Below are 18,891 nucleotides of genomic sequence, written 5' to 3' on the forward strand. Positions count from 1 at the left end.
AAGGAGGAGGCTGCAATGCTTGGTAAGAAATGTACGCATTATCCTGCCCATGCAATTGTAACCCCTCTGTACAGTTTGTTCACAAATAAAATAAAATAAAATTAAAAAAAAAAAAAGACCTTATAGCCTGGCTCCCCTATGCTGGAATAGCATTAAGCATGGGCTTCATTTTTGACAATGCTTAGTGAAGTTTGAAATAGCTCAGGATATTTATATATATATATATAATTTTTAATTATATATATAATATATAATACTATATATAATTTCTAATTATTATATATAATTTCTAAGAAGATGAATAGGAATTATGTACTTCAATGGAAGCCATCTCTTTCTGCCTTAGTTGCTACTCCAATTATAATGGGATTACTGACTTGGTTCTGGCAAACACTTTTTTTTATTGAGACAGTGTACTACAGATAAGAATGAGCTCTGTTATGGTGGGGTCGATTACTTCATTAAGTGGCAGATTTTCTACAAGTAAAAGTTTATAAGCAAATACTTGGTTACTGGCTTTATGAAATGTTACAGGAGGAAAAAACTATGTGGGTGAGAAGTTGGTTAGGTGACCTCCAGCTCCCCTTTGATGCTCTAGAAACCACATCTATAATTAACATACCCAGCCTTCCTCACACTGTTCCCTGTCAGACATCTTAAACTTACTTTGCCCTCTCTTCTATATTCCTGATCTGATCCTACAATGGAGAGAAAATTCTAAACTTTAGGGAGGAAGTTTTCGCACTTGAATTTTGATGTGGATTACTCCTGATGGGTGTTTCTTTCTTATGCTCTGTTTCTTTTTCCTTTATCTTGGTTCAGCAGAAAACGGAGTTTTTAGAAAGTACCTTTGCCCACTGACTAAAGCAATCTTTAACTAGCATAACTGGACCCAGTGAAGCATTCTTAAGCTTTTTTTTTTTTACATGATGCTGCATGTATTTTTACACTTTTTTTCTTCTCTAGCCAAATCATCTTCCAGACAGATTGCTTCAATAGCAAATATAGAAATCATAATGGCAGGTACTAAAATGAGCAAGACCACAGTCTCCCCTGTGAGTGTTAGCGATTGCCATTACAGAACTTTCTATACACACAATGTTACATTCCTGAATAAGGTAGACACAGACTGCATAGGTTTCTTAAGTAAATAATTACTGATAATCTGTACACTCAGGAGACATCTGACCCTTTGGCGAGACGCTGCCTCATGTTCAGCCCAATGTGGCTGGCTGTAGATCCTCTGTGTGATGTCCTCATTTTGTGACTTGACTTCAGTGATTTCAACCCTTCCACCCCATCTCAGGATATCAATGGGAACCACAAACCTCAACTAGAATTTTCTAGTCTGGGTGGTTAGGGCAGTTGTAGCTCATAGTTTCTTTTGAGTTCAGAGGACATTTGTGTGCATGAAGTGGAAAGAAAACCACAAACTCTGCATCTAAGCAGGAAATTTTCTCATTTAATCCTTTAGTTCTGTAGTAGAAATTGATACCATTTTCTAATTTTTTCCTTAGTCTAGCTTGTTTATTTTGTCAGTGATAACATGGTATTTTTTTTGGTGGTACTAGAGATTGAATTCTTTTGCTTTTTAGACAGACATTTGTACCCTTTGAGCCATTCCCCCAGCTCTTTTCTGTGTTGTTTTAAGGTAGGATCTAGCTTTATGCTCAGGCCAATGTGGGCTGCAATCCTTCTGCTTTGCTTCCTTCTGTCACTGGGGATAGCCAGTGTGTGCTGTCATACCCAGCTTATTGGTTGAGATGGAATCTCATGAACTTTTTAATGCCTATGCTAGCTTGAACTATGATAGCCTGATCTCCATCTTCCAAATAGCTAGAATTACAGGCTTGAATCTCTGTACATAGCTCATTCATTTTCTATTTTTCTCTGTGTTGTTCAGTAAACTCATTCCTGAAAGGTGAGGTGTGAGTCACCATTCTGTCTCCTTTCCCAGTCCCCTCACTAGCTTAAAAGATAATTAGGTAGATTTGGATCATATAGTAAAATATCCTCATCTTCGGGACTTGGTAGAATTAGATGGATAGATGTGATTTAGCCATAGGATATTAACAATTCAGAGATGCAAACAATCTTAATTGAGCTTTGGCTTTCTATAGGAAGATAATCCAGGTATTTGCCTAGAATATGTGAGGCCCTAGATTCAATCCCAAGTACTACCAAAATAGTAATAAAATAGTGAAACAGATAATACCTTAGATCCATGTTATTCCTAACCAGACTTACCTAGGACAATTCTAGGCATGGAGTTACCGTACCATTAGAACCACGGATATCACTTTGGCTGAAAATAAAAGTACATGAGAGGTGTGGGTGACCTGTAGTCAGTCTTTGCTCAGTGTAGACCAGCTAATGAGCTATACAGTCAGCAAGGCCATGAGGAGTGAACATATGTGGAAGTCAATGTGAATGGCCTTTCCAAAGTCACATTTGTGAGCCATAAATCTAGAGCTATCAGGAGCAGAGGCCTACAGAATGAGTCTTGTGTGTCTATGTCTGCATCTCTGTTTGTGCATAGAGCTCTATTTGTGTCTACATTTATATGTTTACTTGGCTTGAGTTGTACGATTATGCTAAGTGGATTGCTTTCCTGTTCATACCTATACTTTTCAGGTGTAAAGGTTCTTGGCAATGAAAAGTATAGATTAGAATCTTTGATCCATTCCCACAGAAGTTTCAGGAACAATTTTCCTCAACATAATTTAAAAACTATGTAAGTAGTGTTTCATGGAGTGTGTTGAACTACTTAGAAATGGATCTTACGTTCTTTAAAAAATTTTTGATCTTCCTGTTTAGATGGTTGATTTCACAAGACTAGTTTCTTGTCAATATTTTACTTATAGGTATTTAGAAATAATACAAGTACATGTAATTAAAACTGAATAAGATGAAATAGGCAGTATATTTTTTATTAACATATGTCCAAATGTTATGAAGTTGAAAAGTACAGATTGGGTCTTATGATATTACCTAGGCTAGCCTTGGTCTTGTGATCCTTCTGTCTCAAACTTTTAATGCTTCCTTTGCTTTATCTTCTCTCCTTGTAATGCTTCCTTGGAAACAAACACTTTTAATTCTAACTGGTCTCTCATTTTTGTCTTGTATATTTTTCCACAATTATCTTCATGTCCTTATATAATGAGAAGCTTATTTTGCTATTTCTGGTTCTTCATATTGTCTATTAATTATCACTTGTACATTTTTCCTTCCTCCAAATAAGTTCTTATGATTACTCCTAGTTTCATTATAAATGAATGACACATGATTTTAAGCCGTTAAGATTCATTATCTGTATGCAACAAGGACTGGAAAGACCCTTTGACTTCCTGCCTTCTGCAGACAGGACACTAGTGCCCCTCTGCTTCCTGCTTCTCTCCTCACTGCTGATACGTCTGTAAATCTTTCATCACTACCCTTTCTTTCTGATGTAAATAGGGGTTAGATTATATCCTTGTCCCTATCCATAAATTCTATATGTTCTTTCTCAGTTGATTCTAATGCTGGGAATTCATGAATAGAATTTGTACTAGGACTCTATGACTATATTTCATTTTCTTTTGTGAACCTTTTTTAAAATTATATTTTTAGGGACTGGGAAGGTGGCTCAGTGGTAGAGTGCTTGCCTTATATGCATGAGGCCCTGGGTTTGATTTCTCAACACCACATAAGCAAAAAGGAAAAAAAAAAGCCAGAAGTGGTGCTGTGGCTCAGGTGGTAGAGCGCTAGCCTTGAGCTGAAGAGCTGAGGGACGGCGCCCAGGCCCAGAGTTCAGGCCCCACAACCGGACCCCCACCCCCCAAAAAATATCTATATTCTTAAGCTCATTCAGTATCTACAGGGTTCTTGGGCTGCATAACATATTGATACCGCTTTCTGGTATGTCTACCCTTCTTTGTGGATTCCATTTCTCTAAGACCCATGTTCTATTCTGTAAGGAACTACTTGCTTTCTAGGCCTATTGTGCAATGGATATTCCAGCATTTATATTTCCTTTGCTTTCATGAGTTTGAGACTATATTGCCCCTCTCCTTACTTTAGTCACTCATTTTGATAAATCACAATCTCTAGAAACTTGGTATGAGACAGTATATAAGTATTAATGTATGTGCAAAGTTCTTCACTCCATCCTTCCTTCCTTCCTTCCTTCCTTCCTTCCTTCCTTCCTTCCTTCCTTCCTTCCTTCCTTTGTTTCTCTTCTTCCTTCCTCTTCTTCCTTTCCTCCTCTTCTTCTTCCTCTCCTACTCTTCCTTCTTTTACAACTGATAGGTATTTTGGAAGAGTATAGAGTTCTTGGTTGAAGCTTTCTTTAGAACTTTGGCAGCATAGCTCTCTTAGCTGCTACATGAAACATTGACTTATGCTTGAGAATTCCAAGAAAAAATGTACAGGTTTTCTAAATTACATATCGCTTCCTCAATTTTTTCTTCTTTTTCCCCCCATTATCATGTGTGTGTCATAGATGTCCATTTGTACAAGCACCTGTGCTAAATGCTTTGTTCTGTCCTGGTTTCTCTTCAGAGAAATATAAACATCTTGGTTGCTGCTAGGTATTCTATGGACTATGGTGTTGCTAAACGTTCTGTTGCAGAATTTCCAGGAATTCATCCCCTTTAGATTGTGTCTGATGTTTGAGGTCTATGTCACTCTTCTTGGCACTTTTCAGTGTGGAGAATTTTCAGAGAGAGAGAGATAAGAAAAAAATTTTAATTCAGCTCTTTTAGATCACTAAAAATTAAATAACTAGCCAATAATATTAGAAGGCAAGTCATTACGAATTCCAGTATCTTTCTTTATTCTGGTTGGATTTTAATGGAAAATATGAACCCTGTATGTAATAAACATCGAGATGTCTAGGACCACCCATTGAACCTTTGGGAAAACCTCAGCGTACTCAGAAAATTCACAGACAGGAGAGAACAGAAAGAATTAATTTGAGGTTAAAGGGAGTTAGATAGCAGAAGGCTCAAAGTAGCGAGTGGCTTTTAAAAAGAAGAGAACAATGTTTGGGCAGCCTTGTTGATGTAGTCGTTTGTTGTGTATGATCTGACCCTACCTCTATCCAGATAATGGATGTCTTCTCCATTATCTTTATTCCATACATTAGAAATGACTTCAGCTCTTGGCTAAACTTCACTCACATACTTTGATGGTTATCTGGGGCTTTTGATGTCTTCTTTCCACTTTCCATGTCAGTCATGTGCTTTGAGTAGTTTCAATCCCTCCTGCTTTCTCTGCCCCAAGGCTCTCCTTTCCTTTAGCTGAGGTCCTTTGACATCTATCTTGCTCAGCCTGCTACCCCCTACTTCCTCCTTTGCAGGTGCTTTCTCTCCACCCTCCTCCTCATACCACTCTTGACTTCTGCTCCCATGGCTGGCTGACAGAATTTTGGCCAGCTTGTCAAATTCTTTCTGTTCTGTTCAGGGCCTGGTACAAGTTTCTTCCTTATTTGTGCTCAGATTGTTCAAGTCCAAAGGTTCTGGAAGTGCACACAGCACGTTCTCCCCTAGGAAATGGACTTTGTGTAGTCGCATGTAGAGGGGTTACTCCAATTGGAGGTCAAGTGACACACATTCACATTGCTCATTCACAAGTATTTATGAAGTGCTACTAATGGCGGAGGTCTGAAGCCAGACCTCTTGAACTAGACAATACCACAGGCCTTGTCTCTGGCCTCTTGGAATTTGGTATATGAAGTCTTCAACCACAAATAATAAAAGTAATCTAAAGAAAACAATTAAAAAGAAATAAGAAAATATTCAAACTGATATTTTTCTTAACTTAGGAATTTCCTTTGTCATTCTTATGACTGACGTGTTTTTAACTTTTCCATTGTTTCATATTTATACTTTAAATATTTCTGCATTTCATTTAAAGGATGGATAATGGAATGGGTAACAGTTCTTAATGACCAGTTTTATTTTTATTTTTGGTGTGACTAGCTCTTGATAACTTGTTGCCATGAAAAACTAGTCCATTCCTTCTAGATTTGCTAGACTTCATTGCAACTATTACAGATGATTTATTTTCCTTGTCTTATTATATTCCCATTTTTACTGGTTGAAATGAAAAGAAGTTATAGCTGGGGTAACTTAAATGTGAAAAACAATGTGGAAATAATGGAGAATTTGTATCTACATTGGGAAAATTTTTATATGTACTTGACTGTGACTGTGAATTAGGATATTCAGAATCATGTGGCTTCCTTTTTTTTTTTTCACTACCAAAGTTTGGCCTTGTGTTCTCCCTGTTTGTTTGTTTTTTTTTAAAGTACAGCTGGTATTTCACCACTTGAGCTATGTTCCCACCATGACTTTTCTTTTTTGGAGATATTGTCTTATGGAGATAGTGTCACAGACTTTTTTTTTTTTTAACTTGGGCTGGCTTGAATTGCAAACCTTCAGATCTCAGTAGTCGCATATATTCAGATTTCAATAGCAGTAGAAATAGTCAGATCCCTGAGGAGCTAGGATTACTGACATATACCATTGGTTATTCCTTTCTAATTATATTTGCCATTGATATTAGTATTCTGTTTTTGTTACATAGTTGTAGTTCAGTGCCACTGTATAATCACAGTGGTAGAGTAGCTGAGTTCAACATTATCCCTCTTCTTTTTGAAAACAAGAATATAAATACCTCCCCTGTAAACAGCTAAGTTGGAAACCAAGAATATATCTGTCTTAGACACCCAAAGTTAATGTTATTCCATATATAACTTGTATGGTAGTAAAATATATTCTTTGTTATTGCACATTACATTTTCCTCTTCATTAGATAGAATGTATATTGTTGTTTTTTTTGTAAATAAGCCAGAGATACCGCCTTTGTTTTATCTTTTTTTAAATAACATTTTTATTTTATTGTTAAGTTGTTGTACAGAGGGGTTACAGTTACATGAGTGGGGCAGTGAGTCCATTACTTGTCAGTCATTGTTACCCCTTCCCTTCCTTGTTGTTATCCTACTGTCCCTTCCCTTCCCCACCTCCCACACTCCTTCCCTCCCTTGCTGCCTGCAGTTTTAAAGTTAGTTTCCAATATACTGTCCAGTAGGTATCTTTGTTGCAGTGGGTCATCCTGTGTCCTTGTTTCAGTGTTTTATTATTCCCCTTCCTTTCCCCAGATTAGACGTAGGTATATACAAGATTTGCAAAATTGAGTACAGTGACAAGTGATATGCCATAGGGAAGAACATACAAAGGAAACAACAACAACAAAAATAATAAAATCACATGGTACATTTAAAACAGTAACAATAAAGACAGACCTCTTGTGTCCGTATCTTGGGGTTCATTTCACTTAACATCAACTTACATAGTCATTTGTACATGGTTTTAGAGCTTTTCAGCTCATCTGATAAGATTATCCTATATGGATACTAATTATTGCAAATAAGGGAAACCATGGGGCCTAAATTTCTTTGGGACTGGTAACTTCACTTAATATGATTTTTTCCCCAAATCTTTCCTTTCCTAACAAATTGGGCAGTGTTGCTCTTTCAGGAAATCTAATAACAACAGATACTGGAGGGGATGTGGACAGAAGGGAACCCTAGTGCATTGTTGGTGGGAGTGTAAACTTGTTCAGCCACTTCGGAAAGCAGTATGGAGGTTCCTCAAAAGACTCCACATAGAGCTCCCCTGTGACCCAGCAATCCTACTTCTGAACAGTTACCTGAACCATCACAAACAAGGCCATACTAAGGCTACCAACACAATTATGTTTATTGCAGCATTATTTACAATAGCTAAGATATAGAACCAACCCAGATGCCCCTCAGTAGATGAGTAGATCAAGAAAATGTGGGATGTATGTATGTGTATACACACACACACATACACACACACACACAATGGAATTCGATACTCATTTTCTTTACGGAGGAAGTAGTATCAAGAAATCCAAGTTTAAACTGTTGCTTTACTCCATATAACCATACGCTTAACCTCCTTGACATTCATTTGTTACTAGCCTCTCAGAATTGATAGGAAGATTAAGTAAGACATGCAAGTTAAAGCAGTTAGTACTTAGAAAGACTAGTTGCTCATCAGTCTTGAATGTGGGCATATTTTTGTAGGTTCTCAAAAGGCATGAAAAGGAAACCATGTAAGGGTCAGTGATTGTACTGTGGAGTTATAGGACAGATAAGGGAAGAAAGGCCTTCTTGGCTCTGCTTCAGAAGTTCAGTCCCTGGTCACTTGGCCTGTAGCTGCACAGTGCATTATAGTGGGAGCTTGTGGCATAGGGAAGCAGAGCGAGAGAGACAGAGAGGAACTGCTTCATTCCCAACTTTCCCTTCAATGGCATGCTCCCATGCCATTACTAGACCCGACCTCTTAATTCCCACTGTCTTCTGGTAGCACCACAGGTTTGGAAATGAGCTTGATTTAGAGGTTGGAAGTATGGCTCAGTTGGTAGATTGCTAGCCAGTGGATGAAAACCCCAGGTACTGAGCTCAGGTTCTAGCCTCAGACTGAAAAAAAAACAAAACCCCAAACCCTTTAAGTTAGCACGAGTCTATGGGAACACTGCAGATCCAAACTGTAGCATATGCAGTCTCCTGTACCACATACCACATATGCTTAGTTTTGTGTTCCCACGCAGTATATATCAGACTTATATCTTCTTCTGTGAACACCTAGATTTACTCACATGTCCATTATCTGTAAATTTCCTCAGTTTTGTTTCATTTTAATGAGACAGTCTTACCATATAGCCCAGATTTACTGCATGGTACTTTGCCATTGGACTTTGCCATTTTCCTGTTGAAATTTCAGGAATGTGCCACCATACCTGACATAATATAATTATGTCTAGCGATTAGATGACTTCTTTCATATTTTTGTTTTGCCTTGGTGTTATTGGGGATTCTAGGCAAGCATCCTACCACGGAGCAAATCTCTAGGCCTTCAGTTATTCTAAAGAATGAAGAACCTAATCTTCATCCCAGCCACAAGACCATGATAAATCTTTGTTTTTTGTTTTTTGTTCCTGTTGGCTCATAATGGAGATATGAGGAATGTGTATGGGGTAGGGAGTTTGTGTCATTGTATTACATACATAGTTACATTTTTATATATACACTTAATATCTTTTTTCTTAATGCTGGATACTTTTCATCTTACTACATCTAATAGATATAATTGCGAAGGATTTTGTGAGTTGCTACATGTATGCTAAAGAGTAATGGTGATTTTTTTCAAACAGTACAGAATGTAATTAATTTTTATAGAAACAGTATGTACCTGCCAAATGGGTACTCTGAAAATGAAATCACTTTTGATTGTGTAAAACTGCTTGAAAATGTGATTTTTCTAAAGCTTTCTTTTTTCTGATGGCCTGAAAACAGTGACATGAAAATTAATTATGACTATGCAGTCAAGATTGGCTCTTCTCATTTCTAAAATCAGACTTTATAAAAGAGAGTTTCTTTGGACCAACAATAATCCTAAGACATTTGTGTGCCCTGGATTGGCAATAGAAAGGGATTAGTAGTGGTAGCTTGCATGAAGCATCATATACCTCCAAAAGTCACATACTTTACTTATTTTAGGGTACCCTCATACTTCACCTGTATGGAATACAAGGTGACCATTTGTTCTAGTCCTTCTGCTCACTCAGCAGTACCATATTGTAGTTCACATTACAGGCCCAAACTAAATGTAAAGCACTGTTTTATTCTAATACCATGTCTCAATTCGCATTATCCTAGTGCAATGTTCATTGCAAATGCTCACAATAGAATGTTGTTCAGAGCCCGTTGTATAACAACTTCCTAGGTTTGTTAGAATCCACAAACAGATTTCTGAATCTTCCATATAATCTGGTTTGTAATTTGTTTTTTTTAAATAAGTTTTTTATTATGAGAATACTGTACAGAGGAGGGGTTACAATTACATGAACGAGATAATGAGTACATTTCTTATCAAACGTTGTTGTCACCTCCTTTGTTTTCTCCCTACCATCACTCTTGCCCTGTCTTCTTTGATTTGGGTAAGATGTCTCTAGAAAAGGCTATTCAGTGAGTTTCCAAAACAAACCTCTTTATTTGGTTTTGTAGCTGAGGATTCAGAGGCAAAACTCAGTGTGGTAAGGGCATGCACACACGCGCATGTGTGTGTATAGATGTCGTGAGGGTACCAATTTACTGATTTACATGGGATGGGAGAGTTTAGGGCTGTGGCTTAGTGGAGGGCAAGTTATTGGATTTGACCCTTTGCCTACTCCAACTGTATTTGCTGATTAAAACTCAAAAGATTTCTAATGGGACACATCCTATTAGGATGGCTTTTATTGTGGACAATGGCTGTCAGTCTTAATCATACTTCAGAACCACTTAGTTTGATACTTCCCATCCCCAGCATCTGTGAGGCATGTGCCACATGAGCCTTTAGCCGGGGGCCAGTGGCTCATGCACATAATTGTAGCCACTAGGATGCTGGGATCTGAGGATAGAGGTTCAAAGCTTTAGCCTGGAAAGGAAAACTGTGAGACTTATCTCCAGTTAATGACCAAAAATCTGGGAGTGGAACTGTGGATACATTGGTAGAGCCTGGATCAAAAAAATGCTGAAGGCGTCTGGGCCCTGAGTTCAAGCCTCAGCCTCAGCACAAAAAAGAAAAAACAAAACAAAACAAGAATTGGCATTTCTACTGAACAGTACCCCCAGGATGGAAAGCTGACCATAAGTACCTTTCTCTCTTTGGTACCTACTGGTGCAGAGTTTGAGGAGCCCTGTGTATCTCTAGCTGTATCTCAATGTGTTGAGGAGTGGGGAAGATGAGTTTGATAAAGAGGGAGATGAAAAAAGATTGGAAAATCCATCATCTCGCTTAGTTACCTGGAATTGACTTCTGAGTTCATAAGGTATATTGCAAAATTAGAGGCTAATGAGGCTGTTAATGTTACTTACCTTTATTATTGGAAATAAGATGAAGTTTAGGATTTCATTTTTTTAACACCAGTCTCCTCTTTTCATCTCGTTTCCATATCTTCTTTCAGAAAGAGCAAAAATGATGAGACAGTATATGAGGTTTCTTAGCCAGAATGTCGTACCTACCAAGTTTACCATTATAATAAAAACTTTTTTATTTGACTTTTATCTACTAGGTTTTGCATTAATTAGGACAGACTCTAGACAGTAGTCTACCTTTCCAGTATTTACAAAATACTTCCCAAATCATTCAAAAAGTATAGGCTGTTTCTCATGAAATTTGATTTGTCTAATGAAGAACTACTTTCAGATTGTTTCAGTACTGCTACTTTTTTTATATACAGTTCATTGGATATTTAGAAATAGATGTGATGTATTCATGTATACAAGCTGCTTTACCTTTAAGTGTGATTAGAATTGTTAAGACTTCCTTGCTTCAGGAGTATATAACTCAAGAGTTTTTCTTTTTTACTTATTCATGAAGAACTTTCATTTAGTTAGTCCAAATAACTCTTTTTGTAAACGTGAAGTACAAAATTATACCTATTCCTCATTTTCTATTAGTTTCCATCTCAGCATTATTTGGAACATTCAGATTCATACATGTTGTCTACTGTGTGGAATGGACACTAGAACTTTAGAATACAGTTCAAAGAATAAAATATGGGCTTTAAAGGTTTTTTTTCTTTTAATTTTGCTGATAGAGCACTTTAAAAAAGATTGCTTTCCTTTCCATAATGCCCTGTGCTCAGATTTTCCTACAATAAAACATCCTACCAGGTAAAGGATTTTAAGCAATCTAGGCCATGCTTACACAATGAAAAGCAGCAGAGTGGAAAATATCCTGTCTTGCCTGCTCAGAAAACTATGATTTTTCTGATCTAGTATTTAAACATGATTGTGTTATTTAAGGAGCTGCTGTTACATAGACATTAACTTATTAGGAGTAGATTTTAGTCTTTGGTAAAATTATGTGCTGGAGTTTCTAGCTGAAGAAGTTAAATCCTGTAATCTAAAGTCTGATTTGAAAGCCAGCCTTCAACTTCAGTGCTTCTTTTCAACCCTTGTCCTCTTGCTGTGGAGACTAGCCTGAGTCAGATCAGTGAGGATTAATAATGAATGCATTACTCAGCACCTGCAGGGATTGGGTCAAACATCCTGGCTTTGAAAAGTTACTCTTTTGCTTAGTAAGCCCAGAAATTTCAGTTCCAACTGTAGAATGAAAGTTCCGTATTCTGTTGATCAGTCTGACCCATGTGAAAGTAGTCTGTGGTTCTTCTGTTTCTTCTCTCTCAGTGTGTTGTGACAGGATCTGAAACAACTGGGTAGATCACCAGTGAATCTTACCTATAGTTGCGGTAGTACCAGGAAGATTAGTTGCCATGTAATATTTCTGTTGAATTTCATCCTTTGACTTGAAGGAGGGGTTGGTTATGTGAATGACAGCCAAATAGAAATTCAGAAAAGTAATGAACCTAAATAACACCACCTTAAGTGGATTCTGGACCAGAAACTAACCCATTTAAGAGTATTATTTATGATCAATTTGTCTGCAAGAAAATGAAGGCAGGTGGCTTTTGGGAGCTTACCTGAGTGGTCTTCTAGTAAGATGTAGATGTCTATAGAATGTACAGGCCTGATGAGGGAAGAGCTGCTCTCTGTAGGCCTTAAGAGAAGGAAAAGAAGCCAAATAGGTTAGTATGCAAGGATATAAAAGGTAGTGAGAGTAGTTAAGTTAGGAGAATTTATTTTTATGCTTATGGTTTTAGAAATTTATTTCCAACATTCTACTTGCCTTCATATAGAACCAGAAAGTATGATTTAAAGTATTTGGGGCTTAATATACTTTTCATTTAGCCATACGTGAACCCAATCTGAACTCTGGATACCCTCAGGAGAATCCTCATGTGGTAAAACAGCATCGTCATCATTCCCATCCTCATCTACTAGTGTTTATGAAGCATGCAGCCAAAGTCTGTGTTCCTGAAAAGAACTCTCTAATTAGAGTTCACTTTTGTTTTTCCAGGTAGTCCAGCCATGACCCATAGGAATCTGACTTCCTCCAGTCTGAATGACATTTCTGATAAGCCAGAGAAAGACCAGGTAAGCAAAACATCCTTGTCTGTTTGAAATGTCAGCCTGGATGTGTATCTAATAGATACTGAGAAAGGATTAAAGATGACGGTTGCCTCCCACTAAAAAGACCATGTGTAGAAGGGGGCTTGCACTTTCTCTGAGGGAAGATTGACAAATGTGTTGGGATCTGGAGTCAGAGGAGAAAAATGTGAGTTGATTCCAGCCTTTGTGATTCATTTACTTAGGCAACTTTACCCTTGGTGCTACATACAGTTGGTTCAGGCAGTAAAACTTCTACCTTAGGTTTATTGTGGTGACTAAATGAGATATTTATGAAAATATGTTTTGATCAATTCTAAAGGGTTAATAATTTGGGAGGAGAGATGCTTAGGCAAAGGTAGTGACAGTTGTCTCAGTTCATTTACTTATTAAGGCATATAGTAAGCCTCTTTGTATCAAACAACAGTGGAATTTTGAACCTTCCTTTGGTTTCTTTGGAAAAGAATAGGGCAAAAACAGTGCCATTTCTTTCCCAGTTAGATAGGTGTCTGTGGAAAAATTACATTTCAAAAATGAAACATACTGATATTTCTGGAAAGATTTTTCCTGATTTAAAAAAATTTCTAGCTGGGCAGTGCTAACTACTTGAAAGATGAACCACAGGAGGCCCGTGGTTTAAGGCTAGCCTGGGAACAATTAGTGAGACTCTAGCTGGAAAAGGAAGCAGACCATGGTGGTAGACACCTTGTCTGTGTGATTGGTGGAGGTAGTTTGAGGCTGCCTGGGTAAAAGTTCAATATCCTATCTGAAAAATATAGAAAGCAAAAGGGTTGGAGTGTAGTTTGTTCAAGTGGTAGAGCACTTGCCTAATAAGTACAAGGCCTTAAGTTCAAACCTCAGTTCTAAACAGAAAACATAAAGCTTCAGAGAAATAAAAGTACCATGTTTCAAAAATGATAGAAATCCCAGCCTGTTTCCACAGGCTTTAGGGAAAGTAGCAAACTACATGAAGCCAGAAGTTCTGGGCCTTGGTACTTCCTTTAAAACTGGCTAGGTGTGTGGGGACCACAATAATACTTCACTTTGAAGAATCAAGTATTCGGATTCTTACTCTTCCAACTTACTTTAGTTGCCTTCATGCTTGACATGGTAATTGTGTATCTTTTCTATGACCTTATTCCTTCTTGCTTTTTCTCTCTTTTAATCTTGCTTTGAAGATTCTTTTCACACGTGGCTTTTTTTCTTCTTAGAAGCAATATTGATGACAGTGTTCCTCTTTAACCGGCAGCACTTGTAGTAATGACACAGGCTTACAGGGCTTGGTAAATTTTTAAAAGTACAGGAAAGGTGAAATTACATTTTTTCTTATGAGATGACTCTTGGAGCCTTTCTGCTTTCTTCTCACCACCATCAGATGATAGGGCTTTCATCCTCTGAGATCTGGATTGCTAGATGAATCTTTGAACCTAATCCCTTGTTCCATTTCTTTCTCAATTTAATATACTTTTCACATTATTGTCCTCATTTTTCTACACTGGCTTAGAAACTTATAATGGCTTATCATCAGGTTAAGTTGAAAACTTCCTGTAAGACTTTTAAGATCCTCTGAGAGCTGGTACTACTCTACTTAGCTTCATTTGTGTGTGTGTGTGTGTGTGTGTGTGTGTGTGTTTCCCAGAAGAGAACTTTTGTTTTGATCAGGACTGATTATGTTACTTCACCTTTCTTTTGAAATGAGGTTGATTTTTCTCCTTATTTCAGTCCTGATAGATCCCTTCTCTTTTCTTACATCTGTCTGCCACCTGAAAGAATCAAGAAGTTCATTTAGATATAGATGCATAGGTAGGTACATACCTATTATGGTGGATGATTTAGGCCACTAGAAAACCATTTGGTATTTACCAACCAATGTTGATTATCTGTGTTGTTTTCTAGGGATCTCTGTGTTGAATAGGGTACTACAGTGATTAAGGTTAGGATAAGCTGGTCGTCAGGCTGCTGAATAAGACTTATTTTTATTAGGAACAGTTTTCTTCTAGCTAGGAATTCAATAACTGAGAAAAAAGTCTTACTTTCTTAGTTTTTTTTTGTAGCTGGACAAACTGCAGAAGATTTTGATTCTAGGACTGGAAGAAATAATGTGGGAATATTATAATTATGGAGTGTTGACTTTGCCATGGAACTTGCATGCTTGAGGTCCTTCAAATGAGATTCTTCATTGCCTGTGAGATACTTCTCATAGTTACCAAGGTTCTAGTCAACATGACGCCATGAAATTTAATTTAGTGTTGTTCTTGTTTACAAGGCCAGCAAATGGAAGTTGATGAATACACCATTATAAGAGCAATTATTCTTTTCAGTTGTAACCATAGTTAGTCCAATGAGTTTTTCCTCCCAAGAAAAGGAAGCAACTGGTATTTTGCTTCTTGCCAAAGAGCTAGAAGAACTTTGTAACTGATCCAGTGTCTCTTCTCCAGGAAAAGGTAGAGGGAGAGTTTAGACTAATGGATCCACTTTTTATAACCTATTCTTTTAGTTGATGTGAATATAAAAGATTCCAGATCCTTTGAGGGCAAAAAAAAAAGTAGACTTGCAAATTAGATGGAATGATGGTTAAGCCCAGGCTTGATTTTTTTAACCTGTTTTTTCTCTGTCTGGGTAGGAAGAAAAAGGTTGCCAGGCTCACATTTGTTTTGAAAAAGACTTTTATAATTAATTAGCCAATGTCCTGGAAGTGAGCTTGGCAGTCAAGTCAAACTTATTCTCTATTCTTGTCCAAGTTGGCCCAAATAGCTTCCATCTCAACTGCAAGCAAAGGCTCCAATTGACAGATTATTCTGCCTGGATACAATTTGAGCAGTTGTGATGGTGTCTCCTGACTTCCTGGAGCTACATCACTTCCCAGTAGCATAAGAGATGGCTTTAATGTTCAGAGTTATGAAGAGGAACAGAATGGCTCTTTTTGACAGCTACAGAATGACAGAATCTGAGGGCATATTTTTTTATGAGATTCTGTTTTAGGAAAACAGAAGAAACAAATCTGTGGACTGCACTTTTTCTTTCTGGCTGTGCCAAGCCTGTGTATTTAGGATTTCAGTAGCGGCTGCCTGATTGGGAAATAGCTCAAAATAGTTAACAGCAGAATAGTTAACAGCATAGCCAAAATCAGGTGATTCAATGTTCCACCAATCGTCCAACTTGGCTGTCATATTTATTAAGCAGAAAAACACCTGTGGAGAGTAGATTAAAAAATACATCTGGAGCTCATCTAGTTGTAAATCTATGTAAATAATTTTTTATTTTGTTGCTATGGAGTTTTAAAAAATATACATACATATATATATATATATATATACATATTATCCATTTATTTTCTTGCAGTACCTTAGGTTGAGTTGCTTTCCTTTCTCCTTTTATTCCTCTTCTGTTAGGTGTCAAATGTGCATTCATATGAAGTGGGTACTAATCAAATGCAGTATCTTTAGTTCCAGTTTTCCTGTGCATATGGGGTCAGATGAGAAAAGAAGAAGGGTTTCCTCATTATTGTACTCTTTTAGCTTTAACTCTTATAGAAGTACTGTATTTAACAGTACAATGTCTTTTAAAGGGGGTTGTCTTTTTTTCAGATTTATCAATAGTGTAATAATGTCTCACAACTATATCCAACTGTAGGTGCAGATGCAGCCTGTATGCTGCAGTAAATGCAGTAAACATAGAAATACCTTGTAGGAGAGACATATATCCTGTAAGTCCTTGTAACTGCAGATTAACTATCAGTTCTAGGACAATCATTGTTTAACAGGCTCATCTAAGATTTATCTCATGTGTTTCTCAATGGATTTTGGCTAAAGATTAATTTATAAAGTATACTGTAATAATACTTAGCACACCTACTGTCTATTATCTTTAAATATACTTGGATACCTTGAGTTTTATTTTTGAAACATTGTAATCAGAGAGTAAGAGGATGAAATCAGTAAACCATGTATAAATTTGCAATCCCTAAGCCTTGACTGTTGGAAAATAAAATCTAGAAGGAAATATTCTGTGATCAAGTGACACCAGATCCTTTCATGGAATAGACAAAAGAAGGCAGAATCAACCTGCTTTCAGCCTAGATGACTTTGTCTTGGTTGTGAAGTTACACCTCTCTCACAGGGCTCACATACAAGCCTTGGTAGCATTAATGGCTATTTCATATTCATAGTGATGGCATAGTACCAAAGCAGGTGCTATTTGGGCTCTACCTAAACCCTTGCAATTTATGTGGAGTATAGGTGGTGAGAAAGGCTCATGCTTTTCAAGGTTGTGGTACTTGTCTTCAGTATGAGATACCGTTGGTCAGGACAGTGCCTGTGCCTCACAGCTATGAAAACCTGCGAGCAAAGGCATGTTGTTAGTCCTTAGGTGTCCTTAGACACTACAGCTCTGATGGCTTCTCTGAACTTACCCATGGCTCAGTGGCCACAGCTTCAGCTGTGTGTTTTTGAGAACTTGTGTGGCCATGTAAATCAGGCCCCTTTTCACACAGGATCAGTTTGTGCTTTGATAATTAAGTAAAACTGATTTTCGTCATCATTTTTCCCCCTCTCGTTGAAATTTGACTTAATAATCCTTCCTTATCTCATCCTGTGCTCTGTCCCGTAGTCTTAAAACTTTAATAAATTGGTGGTTTCTTGAGAAGCACTGACGTTTATACTGATTTCAAGAACTTGTATGTTTTAAAATTAGGACAGTTTGAAAATCTCTCCTATTATACAGTGGGATACTTTCTTGTAAGTCATTTGTCTGGGTCCGAAAGCTAGTGCTCATGTGCAAACAGGTCCTATGTCAGCTTTAAAAGGAAGCAGATAAACCTGTGTGAAACAAATAAACTTCTCTCTTGGGATTTTACAAAAAAAAAAAAAAAAAGAGCCTTTTAGGAAATTTGGAACTTTGGTTTTAAGTCCCTGTGAAGCTGTCATACCCTTGAACTTTTAGATTAGCCCATAGTGCTTGCTCCTTTGGCTTGAATCCTCTTACTCATCCCAAATTTGTATTCTGTGCTAGAAAAGTATCCTTGGTAGTAGGTTTTTAAGGATCAATGAAGCAGATACATCGGCAATGGGACTTCCATCTTCTGGGCAAGGAATAGAACTAAAACAAAAAAACATAGTAACTTCAAAAATTTCCTTAAAGGAAGGTGCAGGGCACTGTGAAGGGATACAAGAAACCTGGTATAGGTAGAGGATTAGCCATGGAGGAGATCTAAGAGAAGCATTTTTCCAGGTGGAAAGAAAAGCAAATATAGAGGTCTTCAGGCGAGAAGATGGATGATGCATTAAAAAACAAAAAAAGGAAGCCCAGGATGGCTGCAGCACAGGTAGCAAGATGTGCAGTAGTGAATGAGGTCAGGGGAACAGTCAGGGGGATCTATTTATTGTATGCTAAGTGCAGCGAGGTACTAATTTTAGCTTTTTACCTGGAGACTCCCCTGTTCTGATTTACATTTTAAAAAAAGATCACCAGGGATGCCCAGCAAGAGTCTGGAGGAATTTGCCAATGTACTGGATCACCTGTTGCTGGTCCTATAGTAAGCACTGCACGAGTACCTCAGTGTATTAAATTCAGAGCACAACCCAGCAGAGCTTAACCTATTAGTCGTAAATATGAAGACATTATTCTATCAACCAAGGAAATTCTTCAGTGGCACACTAGAATTGTAAGAAAGGAAAATAGAATGTCTTCGTTAAAATACTTCCCATGGATTGTTGATTACGTTTGTAGTTAATTAAAATTTTTAGATATTCTGAGGCCCTGTAAATGGGCTTAAGCCACTGAGAGTAGCAAGACATTTTTCCTAGGGATTGCCTCTGTTCTACCAG

At 37.5% G+C, this 18,891-nt stretch overlaps 1 protein-coding gene across 4 annotated transcripts in view; it reads left to right on the forward strand.

The window, feature by feature from the left end:
• The window catches only part of Slc4a4 (solute carrier family 4 (sodium bicarbonate cotransporter), member 4), a 312,953-nt gene that overhangs the window by 136,871 nt on the left and 157,191 nt on the right, over positions 1-18,891 (forward strand). For all 4 annotated transcript variants that reach the window (XM_013020185.1, XM_013020188.1, XM_013020187.1 and 1 more), the window contains one exon: positions 12,978-13,054. In XM_013020185.1, the coding sequence (XP_012875639.1) occupies positions 12,978-13,054 (77 nt within the window). The remainder of the gene's footprint in view (positions 1-12,977; positions 13,055-18,891) is intronic.

The sequence above is a fragment of the Dipodomys ordii genome, unplaced genomic scaffold (assembly GCF_000151885.1).
Source record: "Dipodomys ordii isolate 6190 unplaced genomic scaffold, Dord_2.0 Scaffold49, whole genome shotgun sequence".
In the NCBI taxonomy this organism is placed as follows: Eukaryota; Metazoa; Chordata; class Mammalia; order Rodentia; family Heteromyidae; genus Dipodomys; species Dipodomys ordii.